We start from the raw sequence: 23,866 nt of genomic DNA, 5'->3' as shown, positions 1-23,866 counted from the left end.
ACTTGAAGATTGACTTTCGAAACATCCTAATCGTTAGTTTAAACAGTTTGGAGTAAAAGTTTGTTCGTTGTTTAGTTAATTTCGGCGAATTAAGTAAAGTGGGAAACTAATTAAAATGCATTGAACTGGAGAAAGATCGTCTTGAACTTTCATATCTTTTATAAAACTTTTGATTGAGTTCATCAAGTTGTCACATAAAATTTATATAAAATAACACTTTTTTGTTAATATTTAGTAAAATTTTATTATGGATACTTACCTACTATACTGGTACGGGCTAAATCTGGCTGGTTCAGGCACGGCATTGCTACTTCCACATTTTTCATCGTCCGATAATTCATCGTCGAATTCCTCGTCGTCGAAGTCGTCGTCTAGCGTCGTAGTGACGGCCTCCACGCCAGTCGATGAAGTAGTGAGTAGGGAGGCGGCTAACGAAGGCGTCGGTGTCCTCCAAGCGTCCGCTGTAGGGACCGCCACAGCTTGGAGACGTGCTATACAATCGTCCGCTTCCCAACGTCCTGTCTTTGCCGGAGGCGTCGACGAGTCCGCCGGAGCGGTTGCTGCCTCTAATTTTCTCTTACATCCCGATCCACCACCGCCTGCTGCTACTCCTGTCGTTGTCTGCAAACCCATCATGGCACAGTTCTAAAAACAAAATTTCGTATTATTTCAATAATTCAACATCAATTTATTTCGAAATTTATTATTATTTCAATTTATATTATCTACACAAATATCAAAAGTAAAATGTCTTAACTTATTCTTAAATTATAATAAAAAACTTTGGTATATATAAGGTCCAAATGAATAAGAAGCGAAAAATGGAATATTTCGAATTTTTAGCTTATGTTTTCTGACGTCACTTCGAGTTCCTAATTATTTTGTTTCCTTCAGTTTCAGTTCGCGCTTTTTATTTTGATATTCATTGCTTCTTGTCATATTTTTTCGTATTTACTATCTATATTAGATATTAATCATTTTTTAAGTAATTGAATTCGTTTCTTCTAAACTGTCTTCTCTGTTGATGAACTTTTTGTCCCCAAACTTGAGAAAAAATAGCTTGTAGGACAACGTCTCAGACAAATATTTTGAGAAAACTTTTTAGATGGATTGAAATTGTTGGAAAATCCCTGGGATTATGTTGAAAAATCAAAAAAATATTTTTTACTGTGAAGTTATTCAAACCACCCTCGTATATTTAACTCGTCGAGTCCAATTGATATTATTTTCAACTTGACCCTTTATATTATTGAATTATACAGATAAACGTTTCAGATTCTAATACTATGCAATTTATTCGCAAAAATTTCAACTCAAAGCGAAATTGGTTGAAAAAAATCTAATTATTTTACAATTTTCAAATGGAAATCAGTAAAAGTAATCGTGTAAAAGTGTTTTTTAATTTTTTTCTATCGAAAATTATTCAACAAAGGATTCGCAGAAATTTCAAAAACATAACCTAAAAATATGAAATTGTTTAACGGTGATTGCGCTTTGTTCATTTTTATTAATCCAAGCTAAAAAATTGAATGTTATTAAACAAAATAGAGTAGCAGACTTGCGTATGCTACTCATCGTTCTTCGGTGAGAAGCTGGTTGCATATATAGTTAAAATCAAATAACTAAAATTATATAAATTCTGCATCTAATAAAAAAACATTTTCACAAAAACTAAATTTAGCAATTCTAATCAATAACATTTAGAAGTAACAACATTTTGACGTAATATCAAAGTCGTTCTGGCAAATGAAAAATAATGAGATAAATATAAACATAATATTTTTTATAGAGAAAGTAACAGCCAAATGAAGATTTTGTTTCCACAAAGTGTCTACGTAAGCAGCATTAAAGGTTTTTTGTATTACTGACATTACGTAAAATAAAAAGTTCTGTAATGTTTGAAACCTGAAACGTCAATAGTATACGACGTAGGCTACTCATCATTCAACGTTGCAATACTGGTGGCATACATAGTTGAAATCAACTAGAATTATATTTTGTGTCTTAGGAAAACAATTTTTAAAAAAGGAAATTCTGGTGACAACTAGAAGATGAGGAAAGTTTCGAAATATCAACAATTTGACATCAAACCTGTTACATTTCAAAAATGTTCTAGAAAAGGGAAAAAACTAAGATGATCATCAACTGAATAAACAAAAAGTGAATATTGAAAAACATGTACCGGGTGAGCAACAAAAAGCGATCATCGGTAATTTCTCGGGACCAATTGTTATAATTTTTTCCCCTGAAGATGTATTAAAATCCGTCTTTGAGATATGGCCGATGACCGTTCTTAGTTGCCTACCCGGTACCTTTTATGAGAGGTCTAAATGGACATAAATATTGATTTTTACACGAAAAAAAAGTTATTCTTTACATAATGTTCTGTATTGTGTGTAACCTAAAACTCAGGTGTCAGTAGTATACGAGCCATTTTGAAACTTATGAATTGTACTCAAAAATCTTTATTTCTTTTAATACCGAAGATTGTTATCAAGAAAACTTATTTAATATTGTAAAATAGCACCTAATAATCAATTGATTTAAATTTTCCAACTTACATGTTGATGTTTTAAAATGAATAATTGACACGAAGAAAATGTTAAGTAATGATTATGCAATGTTAACGATAATTACAAAAAAAAATAGTACGTAATAGCTTTCTTATAAAATCACTAGTGGCCCAAAGTACTCACCTAGTCTCTAAAAACAAGTTTTTGGTTCTACAATGAAAATTTTTTCAAACAAATTTTTAAATAATGTTACATTTTGAGTAATCCTCGTTTGTATATATATTTTATTTTATATAAGTCCAAAATACATAATTTAACCTAGTTGAATTTGGTCAGAAAAGTTTAATTATTTATATATTAATTTAAATACTTCTTTATTTTCAATGTACTGTGATATTTTGCACATACTACTGGTACTATACAGGTTGTCGCTGTCATGTAATGGTGGGTCCTTAAGAAAAAAATTGACTTAACAAATTAGATTGAAAAATTTTTATTTTTTTTTGAGAAATAACTTTTTTTCGTAATATTATTAAATAAGAAGACATATTGTATAAACGGAAGTAGTAGCTATTTGCTACTCATCATACATAGTTGTAATACTGGTTGCCTATACATATTGAATCTAGTTTTCTAAAATTATATCTGGTGAAAAAGTATAAAAAAAATTAAGGAATAAGAATAATACTCTTATTATTTTATTACCGTTTTTTTTAATTTTCTTAAAGTAATGAGTATAATTTCTCGACTAGGATCGTAACGAGAATTGGAGAAACTCGCGTTCTTTTATACAAGAAACGGTTACGTCAGCAAAGTGAACGGCACATGGTAGATGCATTACCGGGAAGATAAAATAATGTTAATTTACTCTTTATAATAACTGTTTATATACAGGATGGTTTATACAAATCGTTACAGCTAAAGATTACGGTACACCAGGAAGAATATTATGGTTTATAGTTAGAGAAAATGTAAATTGAGGTTGATAAGTTTTATTCAATAATTCGCGGGTTAAACGACCTAAACTTCTAAGTTGTTTTCCACAGAATTTCGAGTCGGCGTTCCAGGAAATAATTGATTGTTTGATATGTCCTAACACGCTTTCATTATTCCACTCACTTAATAATAATTTTTAGTTTTTGTTTGTTATTCAATTATAATTTTTTTTTCACCAATTATTATAAAATTTAAAATATTCCGGAAAGTAAATTCGGTATAGAAATTTTTTAGCCCATCGTATATACAGATGTTGATCGATGGTTTTGAAACTTAGACAATATTCGTGAACTTACCACGCAAAATAAATCATCTATGTATTAGTTTTTCATATGTAGAGTGTTCATTTCGTAACGATTTCGATATAAAAAAAGTGTCATATGTTTTTAAATACCTTGTATAATTTGACAAAATTATACATTGTGAGAATAAGAATTGCATAAGAAATGTAAATACCAGGGAAATATACAGGATGCCGTATTTAAAATAAGATATAGGTTTCGTTCTGAAAAGATGAACCGATTTTGCCAAGGGTTGTCTTTGATTAAAGAAGATATTCCTTAAAAGTATTTTCACCGGCAAAAATTCGTTTTCCCTTCAACTCCCTCCAAAGTTATAATAATTTTACTAAATATCTCCGCAAATATTAATTTTAGGGAGAAAATTTTGAAACGAAATCAAACTGTCATTAGTCTTTAACGATTTACGAAAATAAGCCATTAATTGTATTTAGAGACGGTCTTTTACAAAAATGAAACCGTCTATTGTCTTCAAAGGCTGTCTTGTAAAAAAGCCAAGCCGTTAATTGTGGCTACAGACTATCGGTTACAAAAATAAACTGTCATTTGTCTTTACCGACTGTCTTTTACAAAAACCAAACCATTAATTGTCTTTAGACACAGTCTTTTACAGAAACGAAGACGTCTATTGTCTTTACAGACTGTCTTTTATAAAACCCAAGCCATTAATTGTCTTAAGAAACTGTGTTTCACAAAAATAAACCGTCTGTTGTCTTCAGAGACAGTCATTTGAAAAATCCAAACCGTTAATTTTCACTACAGACTATCTGTCACATAAACAAACTGTCATTTGTTTTTAACGACTGTCTTTTACAAAAACCATATCATTAATTGTCTTTAGAGACAATCTTTCAAAGAAATAAACCGGCTATTATCTCTTTAGAGACTTTTTTAACAAAAAACAGTAATTGTCTTTAAAGATGGTTTCTTACAAAATAAAAGCGTCAATGACGTTAGAGAGTATCGGTTACAAGAACAAATTGTTATTTGTCTTGAAAAAATGGTGTTAATTGTCTTTAGAGACAGTCTTTTAGAAAAAAGAACCGTCTATTGTCTTTAGAGACAATCTTTTACAGAAACGAAGACGTCTAATGTCTTTAAAGACTGTCTTTTACAAAAATAAACCGTCTATTATCTCTTTGAGACTTTTTTGACAAAAACAAAACAATAATTGTCTTTTAAATATTGTCTTTTACAAAATAAAAGCGTCAATGTCGTTAGAGACTGTCAGTTACAAAAATAAACTGACATTAGTCTTTAACGACAGTCTTTTACTAAAACCAAACCATTAATTGTCTTTAGACACAGTCTTTTACAGAAACGAAGACGTCTATTGTCTTTAAAGACTGTCTTTTACAAAAATAAACCGTCTATTATCTCTTTGAGACTTTTTTGACAAAAACAAAACGTTAATTGTCTTTAAAGATGATCTTTTACAAAGTAAAAGCGTCAATTGTCGTTGGAGACTATAGGTTACAAAAACAAACAACAAACTGTCGTTTATCTTGAACAACTAACTGCCTTTTACAAAAACCAAATCATCAATTGTCTTTAGAGATAGTCTTTTACAAAAAAAAAACCGCTAATTATCTTTAGAAACTGTCTTAAAGATAAAAGTTGGTATGTGTTTGTAAAAGACAGCTTTGTAAGCCATATAATAGTTTATGGTTTTACACCTTCTTATTTTAGTAACATTCGCACTGGATCTAATGTTAATTGAAAATTAAATTAAAAAAATTACATCGTTCATCTGTTTAATTCTTTTCTTTGCTTCTTTATCTGTTTGTTTGAGAGTTAATCCGCAATCTCACGAGACAATTTCGATTTGAAACGTTTTCAAACTCAAAATACTCAAACTAGATGTATTTATTGTTCCTGACATTCAATAGCCACAATAACTAATTAAAATAATCATTAATTAAAGTTTTTTCATGCTGTCAGTTTCTGCTTTAAATGTAAATATTATCGAATTATTATTAAATTCAGTTTTTCTATTTTGTAGCCATAACATAGTACGATACGTGAATGGGTGTCGTACTGAGCTCCAGTACGATACGCAAAATTTGAAGTTTTAATGTTGGCAATGACTATTATTTATTTATTTAAACACAAACGGACATGAAACTTATATATCTCAATTCTAACCATAAAGCTAATCTACACGCGGAAGCCCCCGCCACTTGTCACATTGTCTTCTTCATTTTTATTAATCTGTTATTTTAGCGACTTTCACAACAATGACGACTTGTCACTGTTAAATGCCAAAAGATCGAGGTTTGAAAGAAATAATCGATAGAGGAAACTTCCATTGTGACGCTATAAAGGAAAATCTTGGAATTATTTTCCAAGTTCAAAGAAATATCCTCCGTAAACTCTTTTAAAGTGTGTAAAAGTGCAAGATGCGAACTTCGAACATCTATTATAGTTTTTATTTGATAAGTTGTAGGGTAAATAATTACAATTTATGATAATTTTTACCAGAATGTCTCTTTATGGCGAATGGCTCCCTTGGCATGTACAACGATCTAAAAATCTACATATCTGCCAAACCATAAATTTGATCGAGGTAAACTCGAGTACTTTTTGTTAAAAAATCGATAGGAAAATTCATTTTCGCTATGTTTAAATTATATAGGTTGTCTCTGTAAAAGTTACGGATTGTTTACTATTGCGCATAAGCCGCCCCTGGCCTTCAGATAGTGGTGTCACAATATATGGACATACGTAATCATCCATTAAAAATTCATAATGTTCGAATGTAAAATTTAGAAAATATACTTAAATATAAGTTCTAATTTCGCAACTTTGAAGGCCTATAATTCAGAAACGAGGGGTCGTATGAGAAAAATTCATGTACTCATTCCTAAATTTTTTGCAACAAGTCCCTGTATATTGAACAAAAATGTATAAATATTTAGAATTGCATAATTTCAATGCGTCTAACTGAAATATTTATTTTTTCACGGAAGATTAAATATTTTTAAATAAAAGTTTTAATCAATTTTCGTTTTAGTTTACCGTTTTTTTTTACTCGCGAGGGGATGAAAATCTTTCTTCCGTCTTACACGGTGCAGGTATAGTTAAAATCATACAAAAAAGACCCTTATCATTAGATACCCCTCGTACACGTAAAGATACAGTCAAAAAAACCGATATAAAGGGATCCCGTCTACCTGAAAACATCCCAGACACTTCAACAACTGGTGCTTTGGGTTTCCTGTAAAAATACCTGCGGAGAAGGTAGTTTGGTTAACGATGGTCGCATTTTTCGTCCCTTATATACAGCGTTGGATTTAGAAGTAGTGGGGCTAAAATCGATCCGATGCCCACAGAAGAAAATAAAAAAAAGCTCGAACTTGTACGTAATATATTAGTTTTAAACAAAAATAAATTATAATACATACAAATATTTTATAAAGTATATAAAGTTTCTATTCAAAAAACTTTTTTCTCGATTTAGTTGTGGCAAAATTTTCATTATCTTATAAAAATTCATATTTTGTAATATTTCGTTTACAATTCACAGTCGTGATAATAGATTCAATATTGGTTTATCATAAATGATCAAGTTAATCAATTTGCGGGGCCCCTACCTGCTTGGGGCCGGTGGCTTCTGCCCCCATAGACCCGTCCTAAATCCAACGCTGCTTATACAGTGACTGTATTTTTTTAATATATTACAACATTTACGATGCGAGATTGGTGGGATTTTATTTAGTAAATTATTTATTTATTTTTAAAAGATAATTTTAAAGAAATATTTAATGAAACTTGAAATTTATTTGCCATAATTGAGGGGCGTAATTTACTGCGAAAATCTCTCAAAAATTTATCGCCCTAAAGCCCCGATCAAAACCCCCTAAAATCTCCACAATTACTACGGATTCCCCCTAAAAATTTTTAATATTCATAAAACAAACAATTAATTTCAAACAATCAATAAATAATTTCATTCAGCAACATCTTTTTTTTTTAAATTCTTTATTCATAAATTATCGAAAACTCAAGTAACAAATCTTTTTCTTCAGATTCTGATTTTTTTTTAAAATGATACATATAGACATTGAATAATTCACTACTCCGTTGCAGTATGGATCGAACCATAATCATATTTTGTAATATTTCAATCGATATTTTGTACCGCAAGTTACTTATAATAATCACTAAAAATATCCCTAAACATATAACGCCCCTAAAAACATCCAATCCCACATTTTTCTGCCTAAGGTTGGAGGGGAAATCCCTGAGTTGGGAACTGAGGCTTATTTGGAAACCTAGCGCTGCTTATAGTTTCGGGGACTCCACGAGTTGAAATAAAATAACGCTAAACTGAAACAGCTTTAAGCGAGGTCTTACTATATACAAACCAGCTGACCCTGCAAACGTTGTTTTCAGGATGACTGTATAATATCCAGCATCAGGCTCATACTTGAATGTTAGTCGAAGAAATAAATATAATTCGCGTATTTTTCTAAAAATTCTACGCCCTTATTTTTTCTCATTTACGCCTTGCCACCGTCTACCATACAGGGTGTCCCACGACGAGTCAAAACTATCTGTATATGGCAAAATACTTATAGTAAAATCATGAAAATTTCTACGTTTGGGACACGATCTTTTTTACTAAAATATTTTTAAAGATGGACTGTAACTTTGTTATTTTAAATGGAACACTCTGTATATTAAAACATTTTTTGAATTTATTTAAAATTTTAGTACACTATTGTCTAAAAACTTTTTTCGAAAAATGCATACTTTTTGAGTTATTAATTTGTTTGTAAAAAATTTGACTGTTGTAAACCCCTATAAATTATTTTTTTACTAGAATACTCTTAAAGATATGAAAATTGTTACTGTTCGGTTGATTTTAGCAAGGTTAGACGTATTTGAATCTATGTTGAAAAATGTTTCATTTTATACGGGGTGTGTATGAAAAATGTTAAAAATTTAACGTCATGAATATCAAATTTCCCTATTTTTTTAAAAGAACCACCCGGTTTTTTCTATTTTAATGCATTCAGTGGTAAAAAAAAGAGTTAAATTCATGTATACTTTCCTATACCTAAAATTTACCGTTATCCAGATATTAAATGTTTTCTGTACATTTTTAAAGATGCAGGTGTGGTCTAAATTTTATTTTGACCCGTTGATTCAAGCACTTAGAAATAAAAAAGTATTTTTCTTTATCTTGTTAAGGTCTGTAAAATAAATCAAGTCAAATAAAACAAAGACAGTGTTATGAAGACAATGGACCAGCTCACAAATCCGTTATTGCAATGGCAATTAATGAAATTAAGTTTGAATTGCTAACTCATCCACCCTATTCGCCAGATTTAACCCCTGGCTATTTTGATGAGCTTGACGATTCTCGACTCTTATTATAAAAAGGGTATCGAACTTATTGAACATCGCTGGAGCTAAAAGGAGATTACGTTGAAGAATAAATATATTTTTTTCCAAAATTTTTTATTGGTACTTCTGGAACCATTCTCGTACTCTACCAATCTATCCAATTTGAAGAAAAATAATGAAATTTATTCCAGGTGCTCTATTTTGTGGTTATGTGAACTTACTACGTGTCAACGAAATATAGTTTTGATGAGGACTAACAATTTTAACTTTCATTTTTTTTAAATTTCATTTTACGCTTTAAAATTTTTTCGTATTGACTAAAATTGTTAAAAATAAACTTCTGTGTAAATAAATCTCGTCCGGTTTGTGTAAGCTGCTAAGGTATAAGCAATACAATCAAATCGAGAAAACATGAAGGCCGATTACTACTAGTTTATGTCATGAGAAACTACACGACTCAAGGCTGTTTGGTTTTCGTCGCTCGTACAGACATCACTTATTACAAATATTATAACATTCAAATTAAATAAAACAACGTTGGGGTTCCAATTCATGTAGACAAATAACGAAAGAAAACAATATTTGAAATATTCCAAAAATAGGTTACGGAATGATGAAAAAAATCAGATATAGAAGAATCATAACAAAGTATAAAGGAATTTAACATATTTTTCGAAAACATCAAGTCATTTATTTTTATGACATGTAGATCCTAGTAGGAAAGAATTGAGACGTGAATAATATCTATAAGTATCTGAAAATACGTGTTCAATTCTATAGATGTTCCAATATAAATTACTCCCCGTATAAAATTCGGTAAACATCTAACAAACCGTCAGTCCACGTGGACTCATCATCTCCAATGAAAACATCGAATCGTAAGCATAAATTTATTTCTATTGGTCGAAGCTGTCGGAAGACGTATGTACACAAGTTCTTCGAAATATTCCTGCCAGAAAGTCTGCGATAAGCATTGGCGTGGCTTGGTGAGATTAATTTAATTCATAAATTTCTTTAAATAAATAGAAATATGACGTTATTTAGAGCATGGGCGAATGAAAACAATGAAATAAGGACTGAATGGGTATGAATTTAATAATAAAGATTTGGATATACAAACACAGGAAGTTATTTTAAATATATTCGAAAGTTTAAAAAAAGGAAATATTCAGTAATTTGATAATGAAATCATAATAAGAATTGCTGAATTAACCAGAATAAATAAATTTTCCATTTATCGATTAATCACGGGAGGGGTTGCTGTGGATCAATCACCGAAGCGAAAAAACATGTGAAGAAAAACTGAAATCAGTTGACAAAGCTACTTAAGATTTTATACTAGTGGCTATTACACATCGATTGTATCGGTATCGAGAATCGACTTTTTACGTATCGGTATCGAAAATCGAATAATTTTGGTATCGACACATCTGTACAAAAAAGTGAATAAACGGATAGCAATAACCGAACCGTCAAGGATTATTATAAATTATTTGCGTCAAATAAAAGACTACCGTAGTTCTAATAGACGAATGGGGATAAAAAGGGATCAGATCACGTCTGATATCCTGTTTAAACCAAACTCCCTTTCAGGCAGGTACATTTTACTCGTCTATTTACATTTTATAATTTAATATTTACTAAGTTCCAAGCTTCCATGTAGGACTTTATCATTTGGCAACAAGATTTCGCGTAAGATCTTTGATTATTTTCACGGCAAAGAATTCTATGAATGGATAACTTTCAACACTATTGAAGACCTAAATAATATGATTGAAAAGAGATAAAGCGTTTAGCTTTTCTCAACTTAAAGTCGATCTTTTCAAACAAGAAAACTTCTCTCATAAGACCAATTAGTTGCTGATGTATACACAGCAAAATGAAATGCTTTATCAAAACTTGGAATTTTTTTTTAAATTCTGTTTCCGTAGAAATGAAGACAGGCCATTAGTTTTTGTAAAAATTTCAACACTCGTCTTCTCCCTGTGTAAAACACATCAATTTCAAAAATAGGACTACCAAAATTGAGGTGTCTGGGGGGACTGTCCCTTAAGCATAATCCCTATAGTCGACCATTGGTAATCATCTTTTACACCACCCTGTATTAACCTGAGTAGTGTGTTAATTTGTATAATTGCACAGTTGGAAAGCGTTCGAATGAATGAAAAGGAAAATCATCATCTGAACAGATTGTCGGTAGTAGATGATGCAAATAAACGACTACAGTAGTTACACAATTTATTCATCAAACGGTTATCTGATCTTCGTTGCAGCGTTTGAAGTGTGCGATATCGACTTCGAGGCATCACCAATTGAATAATTCGTATTTCCAACACCTAATCGAATGAATCGGTATCGAGATGAATGAAAAGGTAACTCAAGTTAATCGTTCAAATACATTCCACTCCATTTACCAATTAATCAATTGTAATCGTTGTTAAATACAATCTATAATTATTAAAATGTGTTAAATAATCATCTAAGGATAATGTTTTATTATTATGTAAGTTTTATTGGAGAATACGTAATTAAAAAAAATTATTATAGAGGTTATTGAACTTTTAGTGGTATCCTCGCCTTCCGGAATTTGTTTATGTAGATTTTATTATGAAGAAGTGTACAAGATTGAGGAAACGTAATATCAACATCAAACTAATGAATTTATTTTTTATATTGGAAGGTTTATTATTAAAAAAAATTTCAACACGCTTTATCCAAATTTTTGTCGTAAATTTGAGATGCTGATGATGACATATCTAGGAAAATATATTGCGAACATATAAGTAGAGAAATATAAATGAACTACGAGGGTGGTTCAAATATAAACCAGAATTTTGCTATAAAAATTTCATCAAGTTACAGAGCTGAAATTATACAAACTTTTGGCACCCCTCCAAAAGCTTTCGCATACTTTATTCGTAAAAGTAACTATTCGCACAAGAAAAATTCTGCTTTCGAATCACAGACCACCAAGTGCCTCTTTCAATGGACTAAATAAATACTAGTCGCTTGGCAACAAATCGGGACTATAAGGGGGGTGTTTCAGTGTTTCCCAACCCATTTCGATCAACGTTCCCATCTTGAGCCAAGTTGTATGCGTTGTCTAGATACGGATTGGAATATCGCGTCGTTTTGATCTGTAGATAGGTTTCACCATGATTTTTAGGTTCCTAAGGACATTTCTTAATTTAATTAAATTATTTTTCAACACACTATACTTAAAGAGCTTTATTATTTAAAATTTATTCAAATTCACCACTTATTTTCTATTTCACCATAATTTTTCATTAAAAACTAACTCTAACTGATAAGCAGACTAGTTTATACACCCAAAACGAATTTCTCAAAAATTCTAGAAAATAAACAAACAACCAGACCTTCCTAGAAGTTGTATCTAGAAAAACAATGTAAACAACTCATCGCTGTAATAAAAATTTGTAAACATGGCAATATCAATGACGCCGCTGCTACGAACCAGCATTTTTCGCCAAATTTAATATTTTCATCATGACCGAACAGGACCTGCTTCGCGGTCCATGTCGTGGACGAGTTCGTAACAATTTTATACTGCGCCTTCAAAGTTCGTTATTCGGTGAGAGAATCAACTGCAATTACTCCTCTCGAGTTCCAAAACACGCTGACAGTGTAACCTTCGATTTAACTAGCTTTCGTCTAGTCTGTGGTGAAATAGTCGGTGGAATTGCCGATAATGGACTATTTTTCAGCCATAACGCGCAGGTCTTTCGAAATGTGTTTTTCTACAGAGTTGACGTCGCGGAGAGACACCCTTTCTTTCTTTCAATTAATTTCCACGGATTTCACATTATCTTGTATCAAAAAACGAATAATGATGCTTGGCGTAATAGACATTGGTACATCCTTTTGCTCATGGCTATAAGTACACTAAAAAGGGAGGTTAACTGTTCTCTGCGCTTCGTTACAGACCAGTCTAACATCCAATCCAATAACTTTAACGATACCAAAGTTTTTTACGCGTTTATTCAAAAACTCAGGTTTGAACCACCATCGTATTACTTGGTTAAAAAATCCTCTATCGAGCTAAGTTGAAATTTATTGTCGTTTAGAGTGAAGATGATTGAATGAGGTGAGGATGAATTTGGAAAGAATGGGGGTGAGAAATGGCTATGGATAAGCAAAAAAAGAAAAGGCTAGTAAACAAGCTGAAGAAGTAGGAAGATAAAATCTAAGACTTCGTTGGTAAAGGACTCAATAAAGAGGGCAACTCTTATTTGCGTGAAGTTACAGCATCGCTGGAGCAAATTAAAAGAATAAGAGAAATGTTTTGTTTCTTTTTTAGATAGGATACTTCAGCCGACCCTTGTATACTAACTTTGAGAACGTCTTTCATCCTCAAAAACAGTTAAATTGTTTATTAAACTATATGATTGGAATAATGGCATGTTTAAGAAACAACGTGCAAAGGAAGAGTTGGAAAAATCTCAACTGAAACTTATAACATATTGAAATAAGTATGAATGTGAATTGCGTACGCATGTTTTTGAATTGTCTTAAATATTTTTAAATTAACGAAGATGTTCTAAATAATTTTCACTGGGATAGCGCTTCCACGTCAAAATTGAATGACAATTTGGTTCGATCGGACCATCAATATCAATTTAACTTGATTCAATTTTCTTTACATTTAATCACAGATCTGAGTTCATAAGCAGCAGGATTTTCAATTGAGGCTGATATCCGGAAGAAGCAGTACAAAGATCACCTCGGCTTCAGCGGTTTGAAAAAGGCGTACATTTCTTTTGTACATGCGAGGAGAGGTCTCGACCAGTGTTTCTGAAACTCGACGCTATAGACTTTTAATTAGTTTGCTTCAAACTATCGTTCAAAGCTTCAGACAACTGGTTAAAACCAATTTTCTTTCTCCCAGGGTTCCTTCAAATACTTCAGGAGTAGTTTTGACGGGGTTTGGGGGTTTCGTGTCCATTGAGACTTTTAATCATCTTGCTTCAAACGATAATTGCACCAAGTTTCAGCAAAATTGGCCTGAACCGAATTAACGTAAGGATCGAGTGGCATTTTTTGTTCTAAATTCATTTTTTGCCAAAACAAATATAGGCTTCTAATGATTCACATTTTTGTTGTAATAAATATTTTTCAGATTAAAGGTGACTTTGAAAGTGTATGCATTCCTGAACTAAGTGTGCTTATAAATCGTTAGGGTACATTTTTTCCAGGAAACTAAATTTTCCGTTAGAACTGATTCATTCAATTTTGTGAATTTCTCGCTAAAACTGTTGAGTCTCTTTATGACAACGAGAAACGTGTTAGTTAGCCATTCCAATATCTTCATCAGGTGTCAAATCTTCTTTATTTATTTTTTTACGCTATTTCCATTCTTTGAAATTCTCTTTTAAGAAAACTTACTTACATAATTCATAAAGATTGGCAATGGTGATAAAATCTCATCAAAACAGCCTCCGCATTCTGCTGCTAAATCCACCACTGCTGATACCAATAGAAACAAAACTTACATTTTGTGTGTACCTCGTATATCGAAGGTGATGGATGTCTAACTTAAAAATTTTGTTATTCTTTTTGATGTGTGTATTCCTTTTTGTTTTGGTGATGTTTTTGTGTTTTTGTTCGTAATCTAGTATTAATGAACAATATTATGGGAAATAACGAAGAGTTTTTTCCATTGAGATGTGATTTATTCTTTTCTCCTGCTAAGTTGTTACGAACGGCCAACGAGAAAAGACCAGGGAGACGTCAAACGCAACTTTGAATGGTCTTATCCATATTCTTAATTTTGTAACAAACGTCAACTACAAACCGAAAGTCAACATTATGAAACGGCTATTAGTTGAAACACAATTACTCATAGCATCAATTTTGTAGAAGAATTTTACATCAACACCATTTATTGTGTAGAGTGTATATTTTTTTTCCAAAAATTGAAAAACAGCTTCGAAAAATTTGTTAAACTTATAAAATCCTCTTGCCTCTCTTAATATACACTTTGGGTATTTATCTTCTATTTTCTCAAAATGTCGAACGTCTAATTTACATCTATATCGTTGTAATCCTATTATTCCTTATCTTTTCCCCAAAGTGACAAGAATCCTTCCTCTCCCACGCACCTAGAGGCACGGGATCGACAAAAAAACCTCCGCTCCTCTCCCACATTAATCCCTCGGGAGAGAAATGATTCAAACGCAATGACGTCACTTGTAAAAGGAGATTACGTCAGTGAAAATTTTTCAATAGAAACATATGATTTTATTAATTTGTCACTAAAAGAAAAACCAAAATTTTCAAATTTATAAAACTATAAAAGATTTTTTGAAAAATGTGTTCAATTTTTGTCAGTACTTCCCTGTAGATTATATCCAAAGAACTATAAGGAATAAAGTGAGAGAAAGCAAAGTTATACAGGGTAATTCATAAATAAAAAGCCCAATTGGTGACTAAAAATTTAAATGGAAAAAATAACAAATGGTTCAAGAGTGTTTCTTAGTGAGTTATAACACACACCCAGCAAATATTAAATTATTATATGGGATGCATGTTTCTTTAGTTTTATCAATTCTTTTATATGTTTTTGTTGCTAAGTTGTCTTGATATCAGGTTTTTTCTGACTGAAAATTAATTATTAAAACAGGAAAAAATATTGACGCTTCGACCTATTTTGGTATTTACCAAACTAGATCAAAAATTAATTTTCAATCAAAAGAGACCTAATATGGAGACAATTTAGTAACAAAAATATATAAAACGGTCTAAGAAATAAGAAACTAAAAAAATTTGTATCAAAATATTACCACTATAAATGTATTATATACAAGGGGACTTAACCGACGCTCGATTTGTAATACGAGCGTTTGTACGGTACGTGGAACCCCTCTGACGATGATTTCGCACAGGGAACGCGGACCCTCTCTAACATTACGCTGCTATGTGGGAAGGAATAGGGGCACAACTATAGAAGCTCTACAACCATTGGCGTAGTTAAAATTTTAACGAACTTTTATTTTGTTTTGAGATTCAGCAACTGCTTTAACTGTTTTCATCCATCCATCCATCAGCAGAAACATGGATCAGTATCCATATGGCTCCACTATTCTATTCTTATGGAATTTGATTGTTTTTCCAAAGTAGCTCTATTAACTGGTTTATTCTATTTAGTAGTTCATTCCTCCCGTATTTTACCATCTCATTGACGATCTCATCATCTTTCTTCCAATATGTTTTTGAAGTTTTCCCCACGCTCTGTAGCTTTTTTCCTAATGTGATATTTAATGTATTGGTAGATTTTTGATTTTTTTTCTCTTGGTTTCTTCTAATTCTTCCATTATTTTATTGATCCACACTTCTCTCTTACCTTTCTTTAACGTTGGCTTCTGTTCCTCATTCTTTTATATCTTCCATTTTTTTGTCGTTAGCCATGTTATTCTTGCCATTTTATTTTCACTTATAGCTATTTCGCAATCTTCATCAAACCCTTGGTTTTTCTTTCTTTAGCTGTTTTTAACTTGTAGTGTGCAATTTGCGCTATATCCAAATTATATTGCAAGTTCCTCCGGAGTTTTTCTCTAAAAGTCTATTATCCACCTTATTGGTGGATTACTGTGGACTATCTTTCGGTTTTTCTATGTTCCATATTTTGGTCTATTTGGTCTGATTTTTTTTGTTGTTGTTACGATTTTATTTTAGTTATATCCAGAAAGTAGACTGAATCGTTATTTGCTCCTCGAAATGAACGTATTAGTTTCTCTTTTTGATATTAAAACGTGGTCTGTTTGATTTCCTCTAGTTTGTCGTGGGATCATCCTTATACGACGCTTTGTGTTTGAACTATCTGCATATTCAATTCTATATCCATTTTTGTTATATTGGCATTCAATTTTGCACATATTTCTACGTTGAGTAGAGCATTCTGGTTTCAAATATAAGGATCGACAGGCACTTTTCTGAAACTTGGAGAAGTGTTTACCTTTTACCTTTTACGATTAAAATTCATTCAAATGCTACGTCTGATCGGTGCTTCTCTACGGCATGGAAGGTTGGACATTGAAGACTGATGGAATTAATGATTTAGAGGCTTTCGAAATGTAGATATATCACAGAACCTTTGAAGTACCCTGGATAGGTAAACTAACAAATACTAAGACGTGTTAACAAACAGGAGAACTCATGGAAATTGTTAAGAAGAGGAAAAAGGGCATACTTAGAGCATATAATTCGAAATACCAATTCCTGTAACTGTTAATTGAGGGCAAGATCGAAGGTGGTAGAGGAAAGGGAAGAATGAAAAAATGTCTTGGATGCGAAATATCAGACAATGGACAGGCCTACATGATATGGAGTCGTTAAAACACGTCGCAAAGAACAGAAATAATGGACAATGTTATCTATCCATCCATCAATGGATTGCATCAGAAGAAGCAGTAGTTTCAATTTTGGATTATCACTTGGATCTGGAGAAAGCTTAGTAATTATGGAAGAAGGCGTCACGAGACTCTGGAAATCTGATCGGGCTAAATCCGAGCGAAAGAAGGACCATGTCAGGATAAACGAGTTTAATATGGAGAGTTTTAGAACTTTGCACCTCTATAAAATGAATATGAAGATAGTTAGATACGATTGGATGTCAAAATATGGTTTTTGCGTTATAATCCTCACTAACTAAACTTATTCAATCGGTTCAATGAGTAGGTTTTTGGCAAGAGAACCAATTTGGTAAAGAAAAAATTTCTTACGTATCAGAATAATCTAAATGTAGACGAAAAATCCATGAATTAAGCTCCCAATCCATAGAAAAAGATGGAACATAGAAAAACCGAAAGATAGTTCACAGCAATTCACCAAAAAGGTGGATATTAGACATTTAAAGATAAACTCCGGAGGAACTTGCAATATAATTTGCATATAACAAAACTACAAGTTAACTACAAGTTAAAATCACCTAAAGAAAGAGAAACCAAGGGTATTATGAAGATTGCGAAATAGCTATAAGTGAAAAGAAAATGGCAAGAATAACATGGCTAACGACAAAAAAATGGAAGATTTAAAAGAATGAGGAACAGAAGCCAAAGTTAAAGAAAGGTAAGAGAGAAGTGTGGATCAATAGAATAATGGAAGAATTAGAAGAAACCAAGAGAAAAAAAATCAAAAATGTACCAATACATTAAATATCACGTTAGGAAAAAAGCTACAGAGCGTGGGGAAAACTTTAAAAACATATTGGAAGAAAGATGATGAGATCGTCAATGAGATGGTTAAATACGGGAGGAATGAACTACTAAATAGAATAAACCAGTTAATAGAGCTTCTTTGGAAAAACAATCAAATTCCATAAGAATGGAATAGCGGAGCCATTTGTCCCATATTCAAAAAAGGGAACCCAAAAATGTGCTCAATTTATAGATTTGTCTCCTGAAACTACTCTTGAATAATGTCGATATGGATTTAGACCTGGGAGATATGGAGAATATCGATAGAGCTTTCCAGAGCGATTATGAGAAAATGTAAGTCACATGTAATGATCGTGGAGTCGGACAGGATGAAGGACTACCAGGTCAAGGACAATTATTACTAATTTACTGGCGATAATAACGAAAAGAGTGAGAGCCTAAAGGAAACATTGAAGATCGAGCGGGAAATTAGTAAAAAGGGACTAGAGTTTAACAATTTCAAACACTTGGGAGAACAGTTGGCAACCATAATGAACGAGAAAAGGAAATTACTAAAACGATCCAAAAAAGCTACCAAGCATAACATAAAGTTGAATTTCAATAATATGCTAAAAAATTCAGTAGACTTACTAAAATGAAAATCTACAGAACAGTAATAAGTCCAACAGTAACCTATAGAGGAGAAACTATGAATCTAACAAAAGCTGATGAAGAAAAACTCAACACTTTCGATAGAAATGTGGGCCAAAAAGTTAGTTGACGGACAATAAAGAGTCTGGAAGCCTTTGAAATGTGGATATTAAGAAGAATACTACTAATAACATTGACGGAAGAAGTTTTACGCAAAATGACAACACATAGAGAATAATTGACTACCATAGTTCATAGGCGTAAGCGGCCGTTGAAGCCTTTGAGCACACAGGCCTTCAGATAAGCCCGTCGTGCTCCACTTGAGGTTACTAAAGTCCGATATCCTTTGAGAAGCCGATTAGACGCTTTGGCTTGAACCCTTTCGATGTCGTTAGACAGGTTGTGGGGTTTGCCCAAGTGTTTAAACCGTGCAGTGCACTCACAAATGCACTCCGGATCATCCGTAATGCTAATGGTGTGAAGGTGCCGTCTTAGATGGCAGTATCCGGTTAGAACTGCGGACTGATTTCGCGAAGTTTGGTGAGAGACGAGAGGGGCCTTCGGTTGTCTCATGCCAGGCGTCTCCATCCATCTCTGCCGAGCCCGCCTTGCGAGAAGGCTGTTGAGAGACGTGTTGACAGCGCTTTTGGCCACACCAAGAATGGGTTCTGTACCCATTGGTGAGTCTGCTTCGTCGATGCAGTCATCACTCACCAGATTTTGAAAGACTTACCTATTGACTACCATAAAAGGATACGAATTCCAGAGATTGATTATGCAGGGAAAGATAGAGAGGAAATAGAGGTATAGGATGACGAAAAATATTACGGCTGCGAAACTTAAGGGAGTGGTTGAACTGCACATCAATCCAATTGTTTAGAGCAACTGTGAATAAAATACAAATAATCATGGTCGCCAACTTTCGTTCGAAGAAGATGAAGGCTGAAATTAGAGAAATCTTGAATGAAGAGACAATCACCAGACTTATAAACCTAAACCTTAGGAAACTGACCCAGAGGAAGAATAAACAGCCAACGAAAAATTCAAGTAACAAGTAATTTGAACCAAATGGAAACCCGCGGATGGATCGAAAGCGAAAACATACAACGAACTTTGGATTAAAAAAAAAATGGTTACAAAATTTATTGACTTAACGCAAAGATATAAGTCAAAGAGCTTTTGATTGAGGGTTTGGAATGTAAAACCGATTATATATAACTCCAAAGAAAGTAACTTTCTTATAGGTGGTCAAGTCTTTCAATGAAATTAGTCATTTTCTAATAGAAATAAAAAGTAATTTATTTACTATTTCATAAAATTAAATATCTATAATATATAATGCTTCCACGTCTTTTGATGTGACAGTTTAAAAATATGAGAGTTTTAAATTTTCCCTCCAACAAAGTCTGCGTCGTTTCTGTTCCGCCATTAATAACTTTACCCATTTAGTTTGCCAGGAAAGAAACTCGAAATGACCCAAAAATATATATATATATATATATATATATATATATATATATATATATATATATATATATAACTCTCTACGTTTTCTCTCTTTCTATCCTCCCCGTTAGACAAAAACCGATGTAAAAACTCACCCCTGAGCTAAAATGAGAACGAAGGCAAACAGGCGCGACTTGCGAAGGTTTTAAAATAAAATCCAGCCGGATCTCTAGTTTCTCCGAGCTCTCTCGCTGCTCGCATTTCGTTTTTGCCGGTTTTCTGGGGGAGAGTGGGAACGTTGGCCCGTTGCCATGGTAACGAACCAATAGGAACTCGAGCTACCGTCCCCACCAACAGCGACCTCTCTTGTTCCGTCGCTTTCGAATATAGCATAGCGCTCATGTTAAATGTTTATTGTATATCTAATATACAGGGTGTGTCACGAAGTTTTATATCAATGAATCATTATAAATCCATTTTTGTTTATATAATTATTGCTGTATATAGTTTGGTAGCACAAAAAATTTTTATTATTACAGCTTTCAAAGTTGTTTAAATCAATTATATATGCAAAATAATGTTAATGAAATATTCTTTCCTTTACCCGAATAACAAATGCGATTAATTCTCTACCATTAAAGATTTAAAGACGAAACACCTTCATAAAAATTTTCTACATGTGGCTTTAAATAATCGTGTAACGATAAAACATTCATTCACGTGGTCGAGTAAATACCTCAACCAGCAAATCTTCAGATACTTTGCAAGACATTTCATCAACAGTATGAGTGACACTAATTTCAGATAGAACCGGCAACGTGTAGGTACCACATATAAAAATATTGACATTGCCACACTTTTAAAATAGTATGGAGAATCAGGAAATGTAAAACAACGAGTTAATCACATATAGACGTTATTTAATTATCAGGTTTATTAAAACTCGCTATGTAAGATCACATAGATGTGATGTGAAAGTTATATTTTTTATAAAATATTTTTGCTAGAGCAAGATATTTTTGTAAATAAATATTCCTTTATGTGTACACCTTGTAGCGAACAATTCTCATTAGTTAGTTTTACCCTACCCTAAAGAATAAACTTTTCTGAAAAAAAAATTCTGCCTATGTGGTGGCGAAGGGTAAAAGACGGAGCTTTTGCGCAGGATAGGCGGGGTCTAAAAATATCTGATATCAATACTAAATCTACCCCCACTTTTCGGCGCCAACTTAAAAAAACACGTGGGTTTACCACGAGGAACTACCCTACTTCCAAAATTGTTATCCAAATAAATCGAAATAAAAAATTATGAGATTTTTATTTTTTCTGATATAAAATCTTTTACCCTGTATTTTTTACCATGACTATTGCTTAATAATTTCTGCCTACCATATGAAATTTAATTCTAAGATACCAACTGTCAGATGTCATCATTTAAATACACACAATTTTTTTTTTAGTTATTCTGTGGTCAACGACGCTATGTTGCCAAGTTCATAAGTTGAAGGTTAATATGTATAATTTGTTATATTTTGTCAATAGGAATGATTTGATAAAAATTTTTCCTTTTATTAGAAAGTAGAAAACTGTTCGGTTATTTCAATATAAATTTATACACATACTTTCTACTGCATTTTTATTAACACACTGTATATTTCTACATCAATTAATAAGCAAAATTAATTGTAATAGTATCAATATTCATCTCTTTAACGAAATTACATATCATTGATAACAATTGGTGTGAAAATATATTTTTATTTAATAGAATTATTCTTAACTATTTCAATATACAGACGCCACTGTTTGAAAAATTCTAAAACATTACGTCTTGTCAGATAAGAGTCTTGGCCTTGTGTCGTTTTCTACTGTACGTGGCAACACTGCGAGAGCTTGCTTCACGCTAACGTTGGGGAAAAGTTCACAAGCACATCAAGTTGGCCTCTTTTTCAGGGTACCAACGAACCGCGTATATTGCGTTCGAATATGTTCGTCGCCGATCGTGCGGATCCGGCTTCGTTCCGAATGCCAGAGTCATCACTACGGTCGGCGTGTTTTATCGCTAGAAGGGGCCCAGGCAGGGGAGAAATTTTAGGTCGAGTATCGCCTGTATGAACGTTTACCGGACCGTTGAATGTCGACCTTATCGACTTATAAAATAAACAACCAGACTTTCTTGGTCGTAACTGTTGAAATACAACGCTGGCTTGGCTCTGTTTTTACGTAGAAATGTTTTTCGACCACTTGTTTATCTGTGTTTTTGAATATGCCGCGTTTATTTGCGTTTTTAAACATTCAAATATATATTTTTGATGCACGCGTTTTAACGGTATCGATTCGAACACGTCTTGCGAGATATTGTTGAGCAAATTTGTCTTCATAATCTATTAAATTAATCGATTTGAACTATTCACTATATAGATATCGATAATATACTATTTATTACTGTTTGAAATATATTTTAATACTTTATCAAAATTATTATAATAATATAATAAATAATTTGAATGCGCGAATTTTACAATAAATAAAATATAAATGTTTACTATAAAAGTTTATATTTAATATAAAAGACATTCTACGAGGCGAATAAGATATTTATTTATCGGTTCTTAGGATATATATGCAAAGGTTAATCATTTTTTATATTTGAAGTTATTTAAATAATTTTAACCTCAAATTCTACGAGGAGCATATATTTTAATCTTACCAGTAACGTACATTACATTTTTAGATATTTTAGGGCTATAAAGACGTTAAAACTAATAAAATAAATTAAACAGTTTAAAAAGAATCTGAAAAATTTAGAAAGAGAAATTGGAGTTGAATTGCTGAAAATATTGGAGACGAAAAAATAAAAAATTTCGATATTCATAAAAAACTAGAGATGAAAGTCGGTATTGATGTAAAAATTGGAGACGAAAATTTTGATATTTATAAAAAATAAGACACGATGTTTCACTGTTAACCGTACATATATTGCGAAATAGTATGATAAATTCTCAAGCCCAGACAGATCCGTAATTTGCCGGACAAGGATAAATTCTTTGCTCTGAACAATTTATTTTCAAATCTTTGAAGGACTGCCTTTTAGGAACTGCTGACTTGTATGGCAGATGAGTGAATTTCAGACCAATAAACCTTAATTGAATACAAAGTTGTGCACACTTGGTGGGTTTTCTCTTTTCTCACATTAAGCGTTTTTCTATATGGATTCTAAGGTTAATTATTGTTTACCGTTCAGTATGAATGACTAGTTTAGATCATAAGACACCCTTCACCCTATTGTTGTTGTCTGATACTGGAAAATTGAGTAGAGATCGGCATATTGTTGAAAGATTTGGTAATAATGATTAGGTACAGTTTTATAAATTATCCAAACTGAATTTATAATAACAAGACATCGGTATCTATGGAAAAACAGTTAATATCTTAATTAAAATTGTGGATGACTTTT

The 23,866-nt window shown here is 32.2% G+C and overlaps 1 protein-coding gene across 1 annotated transcript in view; it reads right to left on the bottom strand.

Annotated features, from left to right (window-relative positions):
- Positions 1 to 23,866, bottom strand: part of LOC130893941 (uncharacterized) — a 61,029-nt gene that overhangs the window by 6,833 nt on the left and 30,330 nt on the right. Inside the window, exon 2 of the mRNA XM_057800402.1 lies at positions 260 to 645. Coding sequence (XP_057656385.1) covers positions 260 to 645 — 386 coding nt within the window. The remainder of the gene's footprint in view (positions 1 to 259; positions 646 to 23,866) is intronic.

The sequence above is a fragment of the Diorhabda carinulata genome, chromosome 5 (genome assembly GCF_026250575.1).
Source record: "Diorhabda carinulata isolate Delta chromosome 5, icDioCari1.1, whole genome shotgun sequence".
Taxonomy (NCBI): Eukaryota; Metazoa; Arthropoda; class Insecta; order Coleoptera; family Chrysomelidae; genus Diorhabda; species Diorhabda carinulata.
This window is presented reverse-complemented; position numbering and strand designations above follow the sequence as displayed.